The following is a 24,431-nucleotide window of genomic DNA, read 5'->3' as shown; positions in this document are numbered from 1 at the left end:
CAAAGGCTGCCATACTGGTGGCTGACTGTGGGCAGTGTCAGATTAGCTTTTAAATGCTGTTGTTTCCACTCCCAGGTATTTCCATCTGCTACATATTTTCAGGCTTCTTTTATACTTACCAGACTGAGTCTTTTGTTTCAAAAGAATGGTCCGAGGCCATCATATCCCACAGCTCCATGAATGGCATACACTCACTTGCAAGTACCCATGCACTGACATCGAATGCAGCAAGCTAAAATTCACTGATCCACAGAATCAGTGAATCCACAGGGTGTTTTGTCCCCTGTACAAAGGAACAGTTGCCCTGTGTTTTCACTCTTCTCTCTTTCAGGCATACCTGGCAGTGACTATATCAATGCCAACTACATAGATGGATATAGAAAGCAGAATGCTTATATAGCAACACAAGGGGCATTGCCAGAAACCTTTGGTGACTTCTGGAGAATGATGTGGGAGCAACGAGGTGCAACTGTCGTCATGATGACAAAACTGGAGGAGAGATCCAGGGTAAGGAAGCATGTATAATGTTAATAATATTGTACCTGAGTAATCACTTCAAAAGATTTTTGTTTCTGACATGTATGTTTGTATTCCTCCTGTACATGTCCAAGAACTGATGTTTTTTTTCAGATTGCTACCAATTTGAAGTGTCCATATAATGAAATTCACTTACATAGGAAATGTTAGTTCCATTGTGAAATTACCAAGCTATGACATTTATTTTATAAAAGTCCTTATACTTGAAATCTCTTGGTTTATTTTTGGGTTTTTTTGCTATTCCAATCACAGTGGAAATATTAGGAGGTGATGGAAAATTTTACTTTATTTGTAGTATCAAAACTATGATTTTATCGTGCTTTTATGAGGAAGTTAATGTATATCAACAGCATTCAATCATCAGTTTTATACAGCATAGATTAAGCAGTAATGAAATAAAAAGTTATCTGTGATATCTCAAATTCAATTTTATGGGGCAAAGTAAAATTAAGAAAGTGAAGGACTAAAACATAAGGATACTCCTCTGATAACAGAAGTATTATAATAGAAGGTGTCCTAATCAAAAGCAATACTACTTTCTGTTATGTAATAAGGAATGCAGTGGAAAGAGTAATGAAAGACTGTATGTTGTGTGTATTTGATGACACTCATCAGTTTTAATAGTTGATGTGATTTAGGGGAGGGAGAGACTGAAAGGGAGAAAAAGGAGGAGAGATGGTAAGAAAATGAAAAGGGACAAACTTCTCCTAGTGGCCAGTCAGATGGAGGAATTTCCAACCTTCAGCACCATGTCTAGTAGAGCAGGTGGTTCCCCCATCATACATTTCCCACAATAACACTTTATTTTATGTCAAGTTGTAGTCAAACTCCTCATAGGTTGTACCTGCTTCTGATGCTGTCGTTGTTGCTGGAGGCACATGTCAGCTGCGGAAGGTGCTACGTAGCAGGTTCATTGATGAGCTTTCTGTAAACATGTTAATGAATCCTGACCTGTAGTGTAAACCAGAAGCCACAACTGCATGTAGAAATCAGGAAACAGGAGAAAGAAAGGATGATTCTGACATCAGTGGCAATCACTTCTCTTGGCTTTCTGCCCATAACAGCAGTATCAGGGTTTGTAAATATAAGTCCAGGAGACTATTAACAAACAGGAACATCATGGGATAAGTACTGCTGAAGGCATTCTGGGTTACACTGTCCTGGAGCTTGTGTGAAGGGGCGGGGAGCTGCAAGTGGGAGGCAGGCTGAAGGATTTCCGGTGGAAGGCCTTTAGCTATATAAGAAGCTAAGGTACTTAAGGTGAAGTGCAACCTGTCAAAAAATTCCATAAATACAGAGGATCAAGAACAGTTCTGAAAGACAGAAAGAGACTAGGGAGGAGGAGTTGAAATATGTCATACAGAAAAGCTTTTATTTCAGTAAAAAAGTATCTTCTGCAGGTAACTGGATAATAGTTGATATTTCAGTATCTCGTGGGTAAGCTCCATTTCAAAATTCAAATGTTTTTGCCTGTGTAACTTTGGAACAGAGGGGGATACACTGTAAAGCCTAGTGCCATACTGTGTTGGCACTGGGTTTTGGATTTTTTTCACATGCTTGGCAAGTACATATAATTGCACTGATTACATAACTTATTGAACCTCTTGGCCACAGTCATTCCTTTCTGGAGGCTTATTGTAATACGTATGTATATATACTCATTCTTCCACCATTTCATCCTTTTTTTAAAAATAGAGTATGTTTTTTTGCAGTTCAAAGAATGTGTAGCATTGTAACTACAGAATCACTTTCCACATGTAAATTCAGCCTACTTTAACACTACTGCCTGCATGCATGTGATGCACATGATGTACACAGCAGAGGGTAATTACATAGAAATTTTTGTTTTATCTTGGGTCTACAGAACATATCTCATCTAGACACTGGTAGTTGTTTGGAATTAAGCAAATGAAATTTTGCTCATTTCTTCACTAATTACTTCCTATATAATAAAGTTGCTGCTAAATAGAATGAATGTTAAGAAAAAATGTGATCCTGTTGCAAAAGGTGTACTTAAATACTTGAGAGTTTATCTTAATACTGCAGACCATAGAAAGACACTGTCTAGAATGATGTTTTGATATTGCTAAATGAAAGTCTCTTCGTTCTCTGTAATAATTGCTTAGCAAAGTTCTATGCCAACTGTAGCCTTTGCTGACTGCAACCAAAAACCCACTGATCAGAATAGTAATCACCTCTAGAAGTGATTATCATTCATCAGCAGTATATTCCAAGTATAATGAGAAAACAGACAATCTAGTCAATGGACTGTCTATGCATCCAGTGCTTATGTTAGTGTATTTTTTGGTGTATATTTAGCTCATTCTGTATTCATAGATAAAATGAGTTTAATACACTCAATGTAGAACATTAAGTTCATCTATCCAGTATGCAATTCAGCTCCAATCTTAGGGTCTACAGCTCTGTGAGTACGACATACCAGTTGCCACTTCTCTTAAGACTTTAATTACATATAATGTAATTGGTGGTATTGATGATGAGGCAGCAGTGGGAAACCTTGTGTGGAAAAGTAATACAATGGTATGATTTCATTGTTATTTTTTTCTCAAGCTGTCACTTTTGTATAGCATATTCTTACAATAGGAGACCAAGTGATATTTCAAATGTGAAGTATAAACGCTGTTGCACAGCATTAAACATTAAGATCTTCACTAACTTTGTTTCTCTTTTTTTTTTAATTCCTTTTTGATTGCCTTTGTGTCTTGGCAGCCTGATCATTATTCCTGCTGCAAGGCAAGATCATTTCTCTCTGGGACTTCATCTACTTTCTATCTCCATGTCATCGTTTCTGTTTAGTTTACTTTTTCCATTACATAGTCCTGCATCTTGGTATCAGCCTTTTTAACCTGGACTCTGTAGATGAAGATAGGGATTTTAATTTCATCTGCAGAAAAAGGCTGGTTCTTCAACATGTTAGATATCTGAATAACTTCAGCTTTGACATACTTTACATCTGAGTGTGTCAAATGAAGAAATTACGGTGAATTCATTCATTTACCTAAGAGGAAACTGCAGAAAAAGAGAAGCTCTTCCACTAAGTGGCTCTGTCATACTTTGTTGTTTTTTCGTGAAATGTCTCACTTGACCTAAACCCGAGAGAACTGAGAGAAACTCAGTTCTAGCATTCAGCTTGTACATAATACATATCAAAAAGGATTGTACACACTAGCAGTATTGTCACATAAATGCATTTGATGTAATTGAAATAACGCTACTGAAGGTTGCAAAATGGAGATTTAGAAAAGCAATTGTGTGTTATGCCAATGAAATACACAAAGCATGTGTAGTGTTAATATATTGTACCTCTTCTCCTTTCCTCTGTCATCCTCTTTACCCCCAGTAGAACTCCTGTGTTACAGTAAATGATGTGAATGATCAGATGTGAATGATCAGATGAAGACCAAAAAAAAATCTCACTTTTTAGCAAAAGATAATAGTGCCTCAAACAGGAAATATTTATTGCTGCCTTCAATATTAGGGTAGGATACTGTTGTGGATTGTCCACTTGAAAAAGAATTTCATCCTTTCATTCTTTGCTATGCATTCCTCATTTTGAATGCACTTGTTATGTTGTTGTGGAACAAATAGAAAATGCTTAATCTCCCTCCTCGACCTCACTAAAAATGTTTTCTGTGTTGAGATCATATTGCTTAGGATTAGAATTTTGTTAAAATCATGTAAACTCAGCCCAAAGCTAAATGACCATGTAGTGACCCCAGTAGTGATTCAAATATGAGCCAGATTCTGAACTTACGTAGTGATGAGGAAGGCAAAGAAAACTAAGAGCATTGTTTTTTCTCTGTGAAATGCATGATGATCTTTCAGACAAATACAGAGTGGGTAGCGGAGTATGTTTTGACAGGTAATACTGGAGCTATTACTTGTCAAAATATGGGACTGAAAATAAGTGACATCTTCACTAATGTAAGCAGAAATTATTAATATGTCCACTTAACAATTCATTACAGAGTATATCTATATACTCCCAAGCGCACCTGTATTTTTCTATGTTTAGACGCAATACAATTGATTTGTACATAAAAGCTGCACTGATAGTTTGTATTGGGCAGCACAGGTATATAAAAAATTGGGGGTTTAAAGTTGCAAAGTATATACTTAAACAAGGAAAAATAAATATTTTAACTACATTTTGCAACAACTAGAAAAGCATGCATGTCTTTATATGATAAGAGGTAAGATCTCTCCCAGCAGATATATTAGGATAAAGGACATATGTGTCAGAAGAAATTCTTTCATATTGAATTGTGTTGCTTTAGAAGAACTAAAAATGCAGTTTTGCCATTGTTCATTCCCTAATACTAATGGCAAACCTGTACATTCTGTGTCAGTAATGTAGTATCAGAATTTTATTTCATTTTTTTAATGCTGTCAGCCTGATAAGTACAAGAAGGATGAATGAGAGAGCCAGCAAAAAAAAAAAAAAAAAAAAACAAAGAAAATTCAAACTCAAGTAGACCTTGTGTTCATCAAATTTAAAAAAAAAATGTAGGTTTGTACTGGCTTTTTTTTCACTGTAACAGAATATGATGGCCACAATCCAAGAATTCCTGCACTGTTGGATAAGCTGGAGTCACCAGTTATGATGTCAGAATTTTAAAGTGCAACCATATGGCTATTCATTGTAGAAGGAATCTCAGAAGCACAAGGGCAGGGACATGCTCAACTCTCACTAACATGCAATCAGTCATAGGTACTTAATTTATGTAAGGATCTAACACTGGATATATGCTAACATCTACTCACCAATAAAGCTTAAAGTTTCCTTTTCAATGCATGCTACAGGTGGGAGTGCTCTGCTGAAATGCCTCAGCTGTAGCTCAGGCTATTATATCACCCAGAAAAATAGCTGTGGAACTGTGATGCTTATAAGGAGGGTAAATTTTGTGTGAAAAGAAATACCCTTACAGCACTGAACAGGCCAAAAGTAGTTTTGACATGCCATGTCTGATTATTTCAGTTTATACATGTTTGAAGTTGAACACATACAGACTGAATGCCCTATGTGAAAAGGTGTTGGTAAATTACAGAAAATCTAGAAGAGTAGTAAAGATCAGATGTTGAAGAAATGATCTATGGTGAAAGTCAGTAAGTATTGGATTTGGTTTATATATGAGAGTGAATGAAAACATAATAGTCTTGCAGCATGTGAAAGGCCGTTAAAACTTTTATCGCAATCAACAGTCCTCCCTTCCTGTGGGGCTGTAGAAAGAAAAAATAATCCTTCTAGCAAAAGAGATTTATGTTAAACTGTTAGAGAACTTCCAAAATATAATGTCATGAATGAGCAAACTCTGTAGGATTTCTTGTGCAGTCTTCTCTGCTGTAAACTTTCAAGAACTGTTTACACCAGAGTCATACCAAAAACGATAGGGCAATATGTAGTACTGCTACAATTATTTTTTAAGGAAACCATACAGGTTTTTGTGTTATGATTCTGTCTTCATAAGTGAACAGGTTTCACTTAGCTGTTAAACTGAGAGTTTTATCAAAAATACAATTTCCCTAAGAGAAGTGTATAGTCAAAACTGTATTGTCACTCTGTGATTTTACTTTATTTGCTTGGTTAACTTGCTTTTTTAGTTACGTATTACTACCTCATATAATTATTTTAATACAGACACAAGGACTATTCCACAGCTTGAGAACAGCCATTGACATTGTGTGTTGGAAGTTTTCCTTGCAAAATTAAAAGACCTACATATTTGTTTTCAAAATGCAATGATTAGTTCATGTTTAGTTTAGCACTGCAACCTTTTACTTCAATGCAGGGAGTTGTTCCATGGAATTTCAGGCTTGAAAAGGTCAGTGAATGAATTTAGTCTTGTTTGAGGAAATTGGCTTCACATCTTCTTATTTAACAGAATCTGGTGAAAGACTCAAGAGCAGTTCTCTTTTATGATGAGAAATACACATAGTTCTTCACATAGGTGTCTCTGAAAGAGAATATTGTTTTCCCACCCTTATAAAGCTTTTTCTGTTTTCTGAGGAAGTTAATGGATGAACTTGGCAACTTAAATGCATGTGTTGTGTTTTACCTAGGTGGTCTTTGTGGTTAGCATCATGGGAACTGAAATGAAAGAAACTAAATGCATTCATGCAATTAAGAATTTTATATGTGTATTAAACAAGCTGTAGAAAGCTGATCATGCCCAGAAGTTGCTTTAAAAAATCAAAATCCAAACTAAAAAACTTGTAAGGTCCCCAAAATGTTCTCTATTTTCATCTTGTTTAAACTATTCATTTCTGGCTTTCAGGTGAACCAAAACCATAAGAATAATAGCATTTGATTCTCTGATATTTCAGTCTTTTGATTATTTTGCTTTACTAGTTCCTTAAAAAATATGCATACCAGCTTTAAAAGAGAGCTCTCTCGTATGGACAATAGAAAATTGTCATTAGAGCACTTGAATACTAAGCCAGATTGCTCAATATGTTCTTCATGCTGTAACGTAGTATCTTGTTCAGTGAAAGGATTATTCAGGCTGCACACAATGTTCAGTCTTGAATACAAGAAGAGGATGAAGCAAAAAGTAGTCAGCCCATTCACTTTTCCTGTCAGTGCATTCATATAAAAGTTTTCAAGACCTTTTTAGAAAATCTTTCTCTACCTGACTACTTGACAGACTCATCCTTCAAAATTAATTCACTACAAGCCTATCTTCCTTGCTCACATTGATGCCTGCCATATAGTTTTGAACTACTGGCATGTATAGATGAAGGTGAAAGACAAGATAGAGAACACATTTAAAACATGCACAAGATATCGCTTTCCTTTTGTTTTAGTAACCATAGCACATTTTGTCATAAGAAGCAGAACCAAATCTGTTTGGGAATTATATTTTTAATTGTTAATTATCTTTCAATACTGACTGTTAGCCTAATTACCATGTCTCAGGAATTTCAAAAAGTAAGAATGTCAAGAGGGTTGATTTTCAGACTTACTAGAGGACCAGAGTTTGTTATTAAGTGATTAGTCTAAAGTTCATTTATGTTGTTTCAAAATCCTGTTTGGAATTTCTTTTTCAAGACTACTACAATTAAGACTGAATTGTATTGAACTACAGAAGTGCTTATTTTCCACTTAGTTTTTAAGCTCCAAATATTCAGTTCAGGTGAGCTTCAACAGTCATAGAGTCATAGAATCATTTACGTTAGAAAAAAATCATCAAGATCATTGAGTCGAATTGTTAACATAGCACTGCCAAGTCTAGTGCTAAACCATATCACTAAGCACTGCATCTGCACATCTCCAGGGATAGTGACTAATCACCTCCCTGTGCAGCCTCTTCCAATACTTCACAATCCTTTCGGTGATTACTTTTTTTTCCCAGTGTAAAGTGCAAGAATCAATCTTGAAGCTCAAGCAGTGCAAATGCAGAGTCCTGCACCTGGGGAAGAATAACCTCAGGCACAAGTAAAGGTTAGGGGATGCCCTTCTGGAAAGCAGCTCTGCAGAGAAGGACCTAGGAGTGCTGGTGGACAATTTCAGCATAAGCCAGCAATGTGCCTTCATGGCCAAGAAGACCAACAGTTTTGTGGGATGCATTCAGAAGAGTGTGCCAGCAGCTCAAGGCTGTTTCTCCTCCCCTTTACTCTATCCTAGTGAGGCTACATCTGGTGTATTATGTCTAGTTCTGGGCTTCTGAGTTCAGAAGGTCAGGGAACTACTGGATAGTTTCCATGGAGGGCTACAAAGATGTTTAGGGGACTGGAGCATCTCTCCTGTGAGGAGAGGCTGGGCGACCTGAGACCCTTTAGCCTGGAAAAGAGAAGACTGAGGGGATCTTATCAATGTTTATAAATATGTAAATTGTAGAGGTCATCAAGACAGTGCTGATCTCTTTTTGGTAGTGCCCAGTGATAGCACAAGGAGCAACAGGTACAAACGAGAACACAGGAAGTTTCACGTGGAGCACTGGAACAGGCTGCCCAGAGAGGCTGTACAGTCTCCTCTGGAGACTTTCAAAACCGACCCAGACACATTCCTGCACAACCTAATTGAGGTGAATCTCCTTTAGTAGAGAGGTTAGACTAGATGATCTCCAGAGATCCCTTCCAACCCCTACCATTCTGTGATTCTGTGACTGGCGTTATCTTGTTTACTGCGTCATTATTATTATCATTCAACATCATTGTACAGATACTTTATTTTTGAAGACCATTTGAAAATGTAGTCAGAAAGTTTTGTCTGCAAAAGACGACTATTATTGCTGCTACTACGACTACTACTAGTAGTAGTAGTAGTAGTAGTAGTAGTAGCAAGTGATGTCCCGCAGGGATCAGTACTGGCTCCAGTTTTGTTCAATATCTTTATCAATGACCTGGATGAGGGCATTGAGAGTACCCTCAGCAAGTTCACTGATGATACAAAACTGGGGGGGTTGGCTGACACCTGTCAGGCTGTGCAGCCATCCAACGTGACCTGGACAGGCTGCAGAGCTGGGTGCAGGCAAACCTCATAAAGTTTAATAAAGACAAGTGCAGGGTCCTACATCTGGGGAGGAGTAACACCAGGCACCAGTACAGAACAGGCGATGCCCTGCTGGAAGGCAGCTCCAAAGAGAAAGACCTTGGAGTTCTGGTGGACAGCAAGTTCTCCATGGAACAACAATGTGCTCTTGTGGCCAAGAGAGCCAATGGGATCCTGGGATGCATCAAGAAAGGTGTGTCCAGCAGATCTAGGGAAGTTCTTCTACCTCTCTACTCTGCCCAGGTGAGACCACACCTGGTATAGTGTGTCCAATTTTGGGCTCCCCAATGAAAGAGAGACACAGAACTGCTGGAGAGAATCCAACGGAGAGCCACAAGGATGATTAGGACGATTGAGCATCTCCCCTATGAAGAGAGACTGAGATCCCTGGGGCTATTTAGTCTGGAGAAGAGAATACTGAAAGGGGATCTGATCAATGTCTATAAATATCTGAGGGGTGGTGTCAAGTGGAGGGGGCCAGGCTCTTTTCGGTGGTTCACAAGGATAAGACAAGGAACAATAGGTTCAAACTTGAACATAGAAGATTTCACTTCAACATGAGGAGAAACTTCTTTTCAGTGAGGGTGACAGAGACCTGCAACAGGCTCCCAACGGGGGTTGTGGAGTCTCCTTCTCTGGAGACTTTCCAAACCTACCTGGATGCATTCCTGTGCAGACTACCCTAAGTGATCCTGCTCTGGCAGGGGGGTTGGAGCTGATCTCTTGAGGTCCCTTCCAAACTCTGATATACTGTGATACTATTATAATTAAAACCAAAGGAATAACGTTTTTATTTTCTGCTATTATTTCCTATTCCAGATTCCTTGCTGTAAGAATGTACTGTCTGAATCCGCCTACTAGTTTGCTGTCTTGTTCCAAATCTGCATTTTTTCCTTATAATCTCACATGGTTTGTGAGATGTGAGCTTGCTCATGTGTTAAGAATTGTCTGAAGGGGCTTTTCAACCTGCATGATGGAACTTTATACTGGAAAATTATTTCTCTATTCCTAAATGTCAGGAATCTTTGTATTTGTATGGAAATACACTTCCTTCAGGTGTGCACTTCCTTCAGTGCATGGCAGCACTTTCTCTAGTGTCTGTGACTTGTCGAAGTGTGAATATCCACAAATATTCTTGGGAGATCTATAACTACTTAAACCCCTGAAGTCTGAAATGTTCTCCAGGTTCTCATTTTGAATGGAATAGAAAACATAGATTTTCCTGCAGCTTTGCTTTCAGTGCATGCTTGTATATTTCTATTAAGATCCAGGATTCATATGGTCTGAGTGGAAGAAATGTATGTTTGGAAATGTGTGTTAGTGGAACAAATATATGTTTGAGAGGCAGGTTAAGAGAATGTGACTATCATAGTTATGTCTTTTAGCTATGTCTTCTGTGTATTCAGAAGTCTTTTGAGAGCTGCTCTGATGTTTGATTTTGGCAATGTGCAACCTATGATCATGAGATAGTGAAAGAAGTAGTAAAAAGCATGCTTGTCATTACTTATCATTGAATTTCTTTTTAAAAAACATTCTTTGAAATCACCAGTGAGGAGTTTTTTTGTGTTCATGTGCCTGTTTTGCTCATCTTGTCATCTTCAGTGACAGACAAGAGAACATTAGAGAATTACTGGTGAAAGCTGTTTTCTGTAACCATGTGGCACAGAAAAACTCTCACTCAGTGCAGGCAAATATAGATTGCACAGGAAAAGATGAGCTGTTGGAACTAGGAGCTGGATGGATAAGAGGAAAGTGAGGACTATGAAATTTATCAATGGTGTATTACGAGTTGACTCTGAAAATAAATTAATCTTATAATTACGTTTCTGAAGTAGGATACATGGTATCATCTCCATACCATACCACACCACATTAAAGTTGTCTGTTTTCCAAATAATACACACGTGAGATAGAAATTAACTACTACTAAATTTTCCCTACTACAGGGAAATTAAACACAGACCAAAAAATTAAAGAAGAAAAAAAATTGGCAAAAAAATTTAATATTTAATTCAGTTTTGGATGACTAAAGGGGTTTGAAAATGTTTTGTTAAAAAAAATTTAAAAGTAAGTAACATCTGAAAAATCAACTTACTTGTAATGTCTGAAAAATCAACTTACTTGAAGTGCTGAAGCCTGAGATCTTAACACAAGATAAAACATTTGGGAAGTCTGTCTCACCAAAGAGTGACTTATCAATTAAGCTATATTATCTGATTCTCTGCTGCCAGTGAAGTCCTGTAGAAAACATTGTTCTGATCTCTCACAAAGATAAATTGGACTCTAAGTTGCTAAGACTGTTGGGAATGTATGATCCTACAGCAAGAATATAGGAGGGCTAAGAGTATGTCTCTGAATATTTCTCGTTCTGAGAAACTCAAGAGGCAAAAGGAATAAAAGTTGTAGTTCCATCAACTTATGCTTCATATGCTCTTCCAGAAGGTCAAATCCATGACAATTTGAAATCAGGATTTCATTCTAAAAATTTGATACTTATTTTAATAAGTTTCCACTTTGAAATAATACATTGTGGTTTACAAATTGTAGTTATTTTTGAACAGTTATTGTTTGCTTCCAGTCCTCCTTCTGCATCACCTAGTTGAATATACAAGAGGTACTTTAGAAAATATGTAAAGTTATTGGTGTTTTTACTAGATAAACTAATAAATGAGAAAAACCCACCTAAAATATGCACCTAAATGGGCAGGCACATTTGTTTTCTTCCAGCATAACTGAAAAGGAGCAAATTTCTACAGGCTTCGGTATATGTTTAGCTTTAGATTAACATACAAAACAAAAATAAAGTACTTTTTGTTATTTTCAAAGATGCTGGTAACATACTATGCTCAGAATTTCCATTTATTATTTATGTTGAACATTTATTTCTTTCAATTACATTTGGAAGTTGTTCTTGTAAATAATTTCTTGTGAGAAAGCTGATTCGTTTTTCAGGCAGGTCACACAATTACAGAAGTACATAGAATTGTCAGGGTTGGAAGGGACCTCAAGGATCACCTAGTTCCAAACCCCCTGCCATGGGCAGAGACACTTTCTACTAAATCAGGTTGCCCAGAGCCCCATCCAGCCTGGCCTTAAAAACTTCCAGGGATGGGGCTTCCACCAGCTCTTTGGGCTACCTTTTCCAATGTCTCACCACCCTTATGGTAAAGAACTTCTTCCTAATCTAAATCTACCCTCCTCAAGCTTGGATCCATTCCCCCTAATCCTATCATTACCCAACACCATAAAAAGTCCCTTACCAGCTTTCTTATAGGCCCCCTTAAGATACTGGAAGGCCACAATAAGGTCTCCTCAGAGTCCTCTCTTCTTCAAATTGCAAAAGCCCAACTGTCTCATCCTGTCCTCATAGGAGAGGAGCTCCAGCCCTCTGATCATCCTTGTGGCCCTTCTCTGGCTGCGTTCCACCATGTCCAAATCTTTCTTGAACAGGGACTCCAGAACTTGATGCAGTACTCCAGGTGGAGTCTCACAAGAGCAGTGTAGAGGGGGAAAATCACCTCTCTGAACCTGCTGGCCACACTTCTCTTGGTGCAACCCAGGATACGATTGGTTTTCTGGGCTGCAAGTGCACACTGGCTGCTCATGTTGAGCTTCTCATCCACCAGCACCCCCAGGTCCTTGTCTTCAGGGCTGCTCTCAAGCCAGTCACTGACCAGCCTATATGGGTGCCTGGGACTGCCCCAACCCAGATGCAGGACCTTGCACTTGGTCTTGTTGAACCTCATGAGACTGCCTTGTGCCCACCTCTCCAGCCTGTCAAGGTCCCTCTGGATGGCATCCCTTCCCTCCAGCGTGTCTGCTGCACCACACAGCTTGGTGTCATCAGCAGACTTGCTGAGGGTGCACTCAATGCCACTATCCATGTCAGTGACAAAGATGTTGAACAAGACTGGTCCCAGGACTGATCCCTGAGGGACTCTGCTTGTCACTGTCTTCCACTTGGACATGGACCCACTGACAGCCACTCTTTGGGTGCTTCCATCCAAGACATTTCTTTATCCACTGTGCAGTCTACCTATCAAACCCAGACTTTACCAGCTTGGAAATCAGGATGTCATGTGGGACAGTGTCAAAGGTTTTGCTCAGATCCAAATAGATGACTTCAGATGCTCTCCCCTTGTCTGTTGGTGTTGTGACCGTGTCATAGAAGGCCATCAGGTTTCTTGGGCACAATTTGTCCTTGGTGAAGCAGTGTTAATTGTACCAAATCACCTCTTCATTATTCTTCTGTCTCAGCAGTGCCTCCAGGAGGATCTGCTCCATGATCTTACCAGGCACAGAGGAGAGACTGACTGGCCTGTAGTTCCCTGTGTCATCCTTCTTTCCCTTTTTGAAAATGGGGGTTATGCTTCTCCTTTTCCAGTCATTGGGGACACCTGGAATACTGTGTCAAATTTTGGGCTACCCAGTTCAAGAGAGACAGGGATCTGCTGGAGAGAATCCAATGGAGAGCCACAAGGATGATCAGAGGACTTGCGCATCTCCTGTATGAAGAGAGACTGAGAAACCTGGAGCTGTTCAGTCTTGAGAAGACTGAGAGTGGATCTCATCAATGTCTGTAAATATCTGAAGGGCTGCTGTCAAGCGGAGAGGGCCAATCCTCCTTGATTCCCTTGGGTTGTCTCGGTATATTGTCCCTGCCTCCTTCAGGGCAACAAGTTGAGAGCCCTTACTAGTGCTCTTTCCCTTTGCCTGTGCTGTGCTGGCCCACAGTGTGTCACAGGCAGGCATGAGATTATTAACCCCTTCCCCCTTCAAATCTAGTTTAAAGCCCTATCAATGAACCCTGCCAACTCCTGCCCCAGATTCCTTATCCACCGCTGGGACAAGTGCAACCCATTTGTCACTCACAGCTCTGGAGCCCGGCATACCGACCTGTGATTGTAAAACCCAAAGTCCTGTCAAAGGCACCAGTCCCGGAGCCGTGAACTGACACATCAGCTCTTCCTATACATTCTGTCATCCATCACTGATGTCAGGGGGATGGAGGAGAACAGAACCTGAATTCCTGATCCGTTTAACAGTTGCCTCAGGGCCCTTAAATCTCTATTAATTGATTGTGAAACTCTTGTTGCTACATCATCACTACCAACCTGAAAGACCAGAAGCGGGTAATAATCTGAAGGCCTCACAAGGGTGGGAAGTTTTCCTATGACATCCTTTACATGGGCACTAGGGAGAGAGCAGACCTCCCTATGGAGCAGGTTCAGTCTGCATATCAGGCCTTCTGCTCCCCTCAAAAGGGAGTCTCCTACTACAATGACTCAGTGATTATTTTTTCTGGGGCAAGTCAGCCTTGGTGGCACTTCTGGCCTTCCCTCATCTTTGCTCGCAACCAATCCTCCTGCAGAGGCTCATACCTGTTCTGCAAGACCACTGCAGGCTGTGCACTTAAAGGAACACGCTTGTTCCATTTGTTTTGTCAGGCAGAGACCTGTGCTCATTGACTCTGCTCCTGTGGGATACTACAGGATGGCAGGGGGGACTGCTGATGAGAGGACATGGAATCCTCTGCTCCACAAGAGTTACCTCATGCTCCATTTTTGTAGAAATCAGTTTGTGGAAATAATCAATTTCCCTCTTACTCTCTTAATGTTTCTCAACCTACTCGCCTCCTCCCTGAGCTCTGTCTCTTCTTCTGGAGCTGTGCCACCTGGTGGAACAGGTCATCGATCTTTTCACACCACATGCAGACATAGTCAGCATTATCCCCTGTTGGCAGTTAAAGGCTGTGACATTCCTCACAGCCTGTGGCCTGGATAACAATACCCATTTTGGTGGGTGTTGGGAATGCAATATTCCTCCTCTGAGTAGCCTCCATCACTCCTTGAATAATTTCTATCCCCAAGCTCTAGAAAACTTCAGCAACACTCCCAGGTGACTTAGCACCTCCCTCTGCCGACTGATTAGGGCATTTAAGCCACCCACTGTTGTGGCAGCTCAGCCCATGCTTCACCTGTCTCTTTTATGAGAGATGCTGGCTCAGGAAAGGAGGAAGGGATAGTCTGCTTGATTTCTGCTCTGCAGAAGCCACCATTGCATACTGTGCTCGTCCTCCGACCTCCTATGGTGACAGAGCAATTCCAGATCACAGACACAGATAGCAGACACAGAATGCTAGATTGGAAGTGACCTCAAAGATCATCTGTTCCACCCTTCCTAGGTAATAGTGTATTTCTAATGAGATGGCCCAGCACCCTGTCAAACTGAATATTAAAACTGACCAATATAGGGAAATTTACTGCTTCCTTGGGAGATTATTCCAACATCTAACTGTTCTCATGGTGAAACATTTTCTTCCAGATTCCAGTCAGAATCTCCCCAGGAGTAACCCATTTTCCCTTGTCTTTTCTGTATGGCTCTTTGTAAAAAGGGAGTCTCCATACGCTTGGTAGTGACCCTTTATTTACTGGTACCTGGTAATAAGTTCTTCATTAAACTTTCTCTTTTCAAGGCTGAACAAACTCAGTTCACTCAGCCTTTCCTCATACAGCAGGTCTTCGAGTCCTCTGATCATTCTCATGGCCCTTCTTTGGACATTTTCCACCCTGTCCACATCTTTTTTCTATAGAGCAAAACTGCATGCACTACTTGAGGTGTGGTCTGACAAGTGCTGAGTATAGCACCCCATAAATAGCATAATGACTTCTTTATCTCTGATGATGATGCCCTTGTGGATGCAACTCAGCATCCTGTTGGCTTTCTTTGCTGCTGCAGCACACTGTTCCCTCGTGCTGAGCTTGTTGACCACTGTCTCAGTCCGGAAGTTAGGAAGGAGACACGGTTCTTTTAAAACATTCCCATGTGTGAAATTAAAGAACAAATGAGGCCAAATACCAAAGCAAGACTATTTATTGAAGAACAGAGTAAACAAAACAGGGAAAGGCAGAAAAGGGAGAGAGAGGGGGAGAGAAAATGGAGGGAGAGAGAGGGGGAGAGAAAATGGAGAATGAGAGAGCAGGAGAGATCTTACTACCCCAGGGCTCTTTTCTGTCTTTGCCAGGGAGGAGGGGGGGAGAAGTCCACAATGAGTCCATTCGGCTTGTGATGTCTTTGGCCAGGAGAACTGGAGAGACATCCCAGGATCCTGACAAATTCTAGCATATAGTGTGGTCCATGATGTTTTTCTCTCCTCTGAGCAGGCATAACTTGGAAATCTTTATACTGTTCATTTATTGCTGCTCCAACTGGCTCACATTTAACACTGTATAATTGGATTTTGAGGGGCGGGGGGATCTTCCATGTTACTGCAGGGGTCAGCACCAGAGTGGCCTCTCCCCTTCTTTGCCTCCCACCTGTTCACCACACCCACCCCTGGGCAGTAGTCTTCTTACCAGGCAAGTCATCCTGGATGTACTTCCCTTTGCTGAGATATTTCTCATTTCTTGATGTAATCGTCACCTCCCCAGGTGATTTGAATGTTCAGAGAGAGCCTCTCATATGACCTCATGGCCTCAGCAAAGACACGAGAACAAAAGGGAGGAAAGAAAGGAAAATATTTCAAGAAAAATAAAGAAGATTTCTACAATTTTTACAATACACATAGGTTTTGATCGACTAATGGCACGAATCTGTTTACATCATCAGTAGACACAAATTGCATAGTGGACACTACATGTTGAATCAGTTGTACAAACCAGGGAATTATACAAGGCAAAAAGAGTAACAATGCCAAACCTCTTAAAAATAGAACAAAATTTGTTTCACCCATGGTCCTCTTGGAAGCCAAGAGAAAAGTTCCTGTCCCATCCTTCCCAGGTCTGTATGAGTGCATGTGTTAACTTCCTAATCCGAGACGTCTTCCATTGTCATCAATTTGTAAACAACAGTAAGAATCATTTAATTTCCCACAAACCTCTCCTTCTTCTACTGACAAATAATCGAGAACCATCCAATGTTGTAGAACGGCAGTTTGCATTTTTGTGGCTTGATTTGCTAACGGATCTAGGCACAAGCTGTCTCACTGCTGATTATTTCTAAAATTACTTGAAGCTTTGTGATACAGTTTAAGTTATAGATTGGTTCCTGAGCACCACTAATCCATTCATTGGGGTTGCAGGTAGCAGGACCGTAATATTCAATAATTCATATGGAAGTCCATTCATCCTTTCCCCGTTGTTGACCTCTACCCCTTGTCAAATGAGTGGACTGAAGGACTTCTTCCTTCTCCCCAAATTATCATATACCTTGATCCCCAGGCCATTTCCTTCTCCACCTAGGAGTAAGAAAAGCAATGAGTGGATTATTTCAATATAGCACAACCCAGCCCAATTGGGTGATAGTCTTTTATAGGCCTGGTGCCCACATATCCAAGACCCCTAGGCTCTTTTCCACAGGACTGCTCACCAGCCAGTGGATCCCAGTCTGAGTTGCACTCCTGAGTTATGTATTTCCAGGTGCAAGACTGCATTTGTCAATGTTGAACTTCATAAGATTCTTGCTAGCCCACTTACGCAGCCTGTCCAACTCTTCCTGGAGGATGGCTCTCCATTCTGGAGTGTCATCCTGCCCACTCATTTTGGTGTCATCTGCAAACTTTATCAGGGTTCTCTTGATCCCAACATCCAGATCACTTATCAAGATGTTACAGAATCACAGAATCAACCAGGTTAGAAAAGACCTCAGAGATCATCAAGTCCAACCTATCACCTAACACCACCTGAAAACTAAACCATGGCTCCAAGTGCCACATGCAGTCTTTTTTTGAACACCTCCAGGGACGGTGACTCCACCACCTCCCTGGGCAACCCATTCCACTGGCCAATTACTCTTTCTGTGAAGAACTTTCTCCTCACCTCAAGCCTAAACTACCCCTGGTGCACCTTGAGACTCTGTCATCTTGTTCTGTCACTGGTTGCCTGGGAGAAGAGATCAACTCCCACCTGTCTACAACCTCCTTTCAGGTAGTTGTAGAGAGCAGTAAGGTCTCCCCTGAGCCTCCTCTTCTCCAGGCTAAACAATCCCAGCTCCCTCAGCCTCTCCCCATAGGGCTTATGCTCAATACCTCTCACCAGCCTCGTTGCCCTTCTCTGGACACATTCAAGTATCTCAATGCCCTTCTTAAGCTGAGGAGCCCAGAACTGGACACAGTACTCAAGGTGTGGCCTAGCCAGTGCTGAGTACAGGGGCAGAATGACTTCCCTGCTCCTGCTGGCCACACTATTTCTGATACAGGCCAGGATGCCATTGGCCTTCTTGGCTACCTGGGCACACTACTGGTTCATGTTCAGCTGGCTGTCAACCAGTACCCCCAGGTCCCTTTCAGCGTGGCTGCTCTCCAGCAACTACAACCCCAGCCTGTAGCACTACATGGGGTTGTTATGGCCAATGCGTAGAATCCGGCACTTAGATGTGTTAAATCTCATGCTGTTGGACTCTGCCCATCTGACCAGCCTGTCAAGGTCCATCTGCAGAGCCCTCCTACCCTCTAACAGACCAACTCCTGCCCCCAACTTGGTGTCATCTGCAAACTTACTAATGGTGGACTCCATCTCCTCATCCAGATCATCAATAAAGATATTAAATGGGATTGGGCACAACACTGATCCTTGGGGGGACACCACTAGTGACTGACTGCCAGCTGGAATTTGGCTTGGTCTGATCCCTTGACCATCCTGCAGGTGTCCTGTGATTGCCCTCAAGATGACCTGTCCATACTCTTGCCTGGCACTGAGGTCAGGCTGACAGGCCTGTAGTTTCCAGGTTCATCTGTCCAGCCCTTCTTGTGGATGGGCATCACACTGGCCAGCTTCCAGTCATCTGGGACCTCTCCAGTGAGCCAGGACTGGTGGTAAATGATGGATAGTGGCTTGAGAAGCTCATCTGCCATTTCTCTCAGTACCCGAGGATGGATCCCATCTGGTCCCGTGGACTTGTCAAGATACAAGCGGCTCAGGAAGTCTGTAACTACTTCCTCATGGATTTCAGGGGAACTATACTGCTCCCTGACCCCATCTACCGGTTCAGGAGGCCAGTTATCCTGTACCACTCCTGTCTTACTGTTGAAAATTGAGACAAAGAAGTAGTACCTCTGCTTTTTCGTCATCTTTAGTTACAGTATTCCCCTCTAAGTCCAATAAAGAGTTGAGGTTCTTCTTGCCCCTCTTTTTGCCATTAATATATTTATATAAATACTTTTTATTGACTTTCACAGCAGTGGCCAGTTTAAGTTCTAACTGGGCTTTTGCCTCTCTAATTTTTCTCCCACATGATCTAATGACATCCTTAAACATATCTTGAGTTACCCCTCCCTCCCTGTCCAAAGGTGATACACCCTCTTTTTTTCCTTTAATTCCTTCAAAAGATGCTTGCCCATCCAGGCCGGTTGCCTTCCCCATCAGCTCATCTTTCAGCACACTGGGACAGCCTTTTCCTGTGCCTTCAAGAGTTCCTGTTTGAAGTAGGTCCAACCTTCCTGGACCCCTTTGTTCTTAAGGGCTGCTTCCCAAGGTACTCTCCAGGTTAGTTGCTTGAATAAACTGAAGTCTGCCCTGCAGAAGTCCAAAGTAAGGGTTTTGTTGTTGCTCCTCCTTGTTTCCCTCCATATTGAAAACTCCACTATTTCATGATTGCTGCACCCTAGACAGCCTCCTACCATCACATCTCCCACCACCCCTTCTCTATTTGAGAACAGCAGGTCAAGCAGGGCCTCACCCTTGCTAGGCTCACACAGCACCTGTGCCAAGATGCTGTCCTCCATACACTCTAGGAGCCTTCTGGACTGCCTCCTCTCCTCTGTGTTAAGTTCCCAACAGATATCAGCCAGGTTAAAGTCACCCACAAGAACAAGGACTGGCAATCTTGAGATGACCTCCAGCTATTTGTAGAGTCCTTCATCCACCTCTTTGTCCTGGTTGGGTGGTCTATAACAGACTCCAACCAGGATGTCAGTTTTGTTAGCCTTCCCTCTGATTTTTACCCATAGGCACTCAATCTGTTCATCCTTAACCTCAAGTTCCGTGGCGTCGAGAGATTCCCTAATGTAGGAAGATAGCAAACCTTTGAAGAACTTTTGAGAAGGCTATGTTTTTGTCTTTGAGTTGGAAAGAATGTAAAGACCTTGTAATTGAAGAGAAAGACTAGGCAGAAGTTGACTGGATATGTTGAGAAGCTTGTTCGTCAGTATGCTGTTGTATGCTTTGCTTGGACCCATGTCAGTGAAAGGATAGCCAATTGAGATGTGACAGCCTTGTATTAGAAAAGTATGTAAGCTGACTATCTAACAGAGTAGTAGGCTTTGGCTTTAACTTAGGCTTACGCTTCAGCTTTTGCTTTTGCTTGTGCTTAGTACTTTGCTTAGTTGCTTAGGCAATAAATGCTTTTGCCTTTCACAATAAGAGTCTTCTCGTCTTGTCTTCACCTGGAAATACCATAACATGCAGCCTATGAGAAGAACACTACAGATAACAATTATAAATGGTGACCCCGACCCCTAACGTGTCTTCACTTGCAAACAACTGTGGAGATGTGTGCTTGCCACCATCAGTAATGACGGCCCCGACGTGACCCTTGTAGGGTTCTCCAGGGACTAATTTCCACAGAAGAGTGGCCGCTGATGGTCCCCAGCTTAGCAGAGTGGCCGCTGATGGTCCCCAACTTAGCAGGACCTGAAAAGAAGGTTACAAGTCTGGATGAAATTTACAAGCAGGACCTGAAAGGAAGGTTAAAACCCCAGACAAAATTTTAAAGCACCTCTGGGAAAAAGAAAAAAAAAAAAAAAGAGAGAAGAAAATAGAAGAAATGACAAAAAGAAGTCAGAGCAGGACCTGAAAGGAAGGTTAAAACTCCGGACGAAATTTAAAAGCACAGGGCCACCCCTCCTCTTCTTCTTCCTCACCTGTCTCACCTAAAGAGCTCATAACCATCCAGTGCGTGCTCCAGTCGTGTGAGTCATCCCACCGCATTTCTGTAATGGTGACTACATCATAGTGTTCCTGCTGTACCAAGGCTTTCAGTTCCTCGTTTCATACTGTGTGCATTGGTGTACATGCACTTCAGCTGGGCTGCTGATTCTTGTTTACCTTCCTCTGTCCCCTCTCTGGAGAGACTGGTTTCATCACCTGCTCCCTTCAAACCTATTTTAAAGCCCTCTCAATGAGCCCTGCCAACTCTTGGGCCAGAATCCTTTTGCTCTTTCTAGATATATTCAGCCCATCTGGGTCCAGCAGGTTAGGTGCAGTGAAAGTTGCCCCTTGATGAAAGAATCCAAAATTCCACTGCTGGCACCAGCCCTTGAGCCACTTGTTGATAATGTGGGTTCTCCTGTTCCTTTCAGTATACACCCCTGCCACTGAGGAAACTGAGCAGAACACCACTTGCACTCCTGCCTCATCAATCAGTTAACTGAGAGCCTTGAATTCCTTTTTGATTGTCCTAGTGCCCTTCTTATCAAGATCATCACTGCCATCTTGAATTACCAACAATGGATAGTAGTCAGAGGGCTGGATTAGCTTTAGTAATCTCCTCCTGACATCCCATACCTGGGCCCCACGTAGGCAGCAGATTTCCCTGTGGGATGGGTCAGGATGACCTATAGGTCCCTCTCTTCCCCTCAGGAGAGAGTCACTGAGAACAATTACCCTCCTCTTTTTTCTTTATAGTACTAGTCCTGATGCAAGGTGGGGACTGATTTGCTTTAAGCATCCCCTCAGATGGTTCCTCTTCTTCCTTCTCATTCACATTGCCCTCAACTTGCAGTGCCTCATACTTGTTGTGCAAGGGCAGCGGGGGAGGCAAAGAGGGCTGGGATGGATTCCCCATGCCTCTCCTAACAGGGACCTGTATCCATCCCCCCCTGCTTCCTGGGTCACCTCCCTCAACTAGAGAGGTCTGTAAGGCCTGCTCCCACATTCCTTTCACATTCCTTTGTAGTCCTGCTGTTAAACAACATTGGGCCCAGTATCAATCCCTGAGGGAACTCTACTTGTGACTGGCTGCCAGTTTGAGAAAGAACTATTTACTACCACCTTCGGGGTACAGCCTGTCAGCCAGTTCCCCACCCACCACATAGACCACTTGCCTAGGCCATAACATGTCAGTTACTACAGGATGAGTTTATGAGGGGCTGGGTAGACAATGTCAACTGTTCACCCTACATCAACCAAGCAAGTTACTTTGTGGTAGAAGTCAATCAGGTTTGTTAAGCACAATTCACCCCTGGTGAATCCATGCTGGCTTTTTCCAATTACATGTTTCAGCTGACTTGTGACAGTCACCAGGAGGGCTTGTCTAGAACTTTTCCCAGGGACTGAAGTGAGGCTAATGTGTCTATAATTACCTAGATCTTCCCTGGAACCATCCTTGTAGATGGAGGTGACATAGTCTTCTTCCAGTCTTCAAGGATGTCTCCTCATCTCCACGGGTTCTCAAAGATTACAGAGAGTGGCCTTGCAATGACATTATCCAGCTCTCTTTACACCCTCAGGTGAATGGCATCTGGGTCCATCAATTTGTAGAGATCAAATTCCTTTAACAGTTAACACACAGACCCTTCCTTTACTGAAGGCAGGTCTGTGTCTGCATCAACCTGTATTTTTGTTTCCATGGCCTAGGAACCAACGGTGTTTTCAGTGTTTTCAGTGTTTCTGATGACGCTTCACCTCTCCTGATTAATAGCAGACCTATAGTCTCATGTTTCTGCTTGTTGTCAACGTATCTGAAGAACCCTTTCTTGAAGTTTTTGGCATCTCTGTTCAGTTTCAGTTCAGGCTGAGCTTTTGCTTTCTTAGCTGCATCTCTACACACTCTGGTAATGCCCTTGTAATTTCAACAGATAATGTCCCACTTTTCCATCTCCAGCATGGTTCTGAGCAAACCCAAGTTCTTGAAGTTAAGCCAGGGGGGTCTCTTGTTCCACTAGTTCTCTTTCCATTAGAGGGTTTGGACTGGTTTTGTGTGTTTAGGAGAGTATTCTTGAAGAACTACCAGCACTCACTATCTCCTTTATCCTTCACTGTGGTTTCCCAAGGGATCCCTTCCAACTGAGCCCTGAGCATGTTGAAGTTCACTCTTCTAAAGCTAAAGCCTTTGTCTTGGAACTGACCTTTAGCTCAGCAGTATCCCAGACTCCGCAATATTGTGATCACTGCAGCCAAGGCTGTCACTAAAAGAGATACTACAAAGTCTTCTGGAAGCTGACAGTGCTTCTACAAGTATACAATTTATATCTGGGAACTGCAGGATAAAGATGATAACTACATGTTTAGGCATGCAAAGACATTTGTTTCTTACTTTCGTTTTATTAGTTTTATTTCTACTGTTTTTATTAATTAAAAAAATAAATAAATACCAGCTGGTTTAGTCTACTAAACCTCTAAGTTCTAAAACTACATACAACAGCTATTATGTCTCAACATTTTCCATGCAATTCTATGGGAATTAATAAATACTAAATAATATAAAAACACAACTTTTTTGCTAAAATGCAACTACCCAATATATGCACAAGTTACACTGTTTCTATATTAAAGTGAAACTAGATTTAGTGTAATCATACTGAAATAACTCAATGAAAAATAACACCTGTCTGAATTGCAGAAGATCACAGGTGATTTCTTTTAGTATTGGAAATGTTGCAAATAAATCACTGATATTCATGAAGTACCTGCAATACTTTTTCAATATTTCAGTAAATGGCACAAGGAAATTATTACTTAATTCCTCTTAATAAGAATATTTTTACACTATTAATTTAATTTTTAAGACTGTAGTATCAATAAACATTTTTTGTTTCTTTGTTCTAATTCCTTATCTATAAATTAAGCTATCAATTCCAGTGAAAAATTGTTTTCCCTTTTTTGCCTCTCATGAGTGTTCATCATTTGCTTCAGTGATTAGGATATTTTCTCCTCTTTATCTAGATTCCTAGTTCGCAGATTATGATTTGTGAACCAGGATCTGTGACCTGTGAGCGTCAAAATAAAATTATCTTCAAGCAAAGCTATTTAGGACTGGGGAATTTGAAAGCATACTGAGTCTTTTTCAATAACCTCTGTGCAGAGTGAGAAACCTGGAGAGCACAGGAGTTTCAAAGATTAATTCTGTCAGAAATATTGTGCGATATTCTGCTTTTGTTTTTCCTTTCAGTTTTTATACTCTCAATTCAGTGTGGGTCCCAGAGTAATTATTGAAGATGTGTATTAAACAACTGCAAGATATTATTCCTGTTTCTGTACCATATGCAAGGCTAGTTGATAAGAATGTACTGTTTTAAAGAGAACAGAGACCAACTAAGTTCCACCTGTTAGTCACTGAAGTCAAAGTATTCACAATTTCTGAACCCCCATACTGATTTGTTCCGTGTTTTCTGATTGGTTTAGGTATTCTGCATTTCTTTTTTCGTAAAGGCTTTCATTATAAATAC

General features: G+C 41.3%; 1 protein-coding gene across 1 annotated transcript in view; it reads left to right on the top strand.

Moving 5' to 3' along the window:
• The window catches only part of PTPRD (protein tyrosine phosphatase receptor type D), a 253,661-nt gene that overhangs the window by 192,397 nt on the left and 36,833 nt on the right, over window positions 1-24,431 (top strand). Inside the window, exon 22 of the mRNA XM_054397277.1 lies at window positions 332-507. Coding sequence (XP_054253252.1) covers window positions 332-507 — 176 coding nt within the window. The remainder of the gene's footprint in view (window positions 1-331; window positions 508-24,431) is intronic.

The sequence above is a fragment of the Indicator indicator genome, chromosome Z (assembly GCF_027791375.1).
Source record: "Indicator indicator isolate 239-I01 chromosome Z, UM_Iind_1.1, whole genome shotgun sequence".
In the NCBI taxonomy this organism is placed as follows: domain Eukaryota; kingdom Metazoa; phylum Chordata; class Aves; order Piciformes; family Indicatoridae; genus Indicator; species Indicator indicator.
The sequence above is the reverse complement of the archived record's forward strand: the minus strand, read 5'-3'. Positions and strand labels throughout refer to the sequence as shown.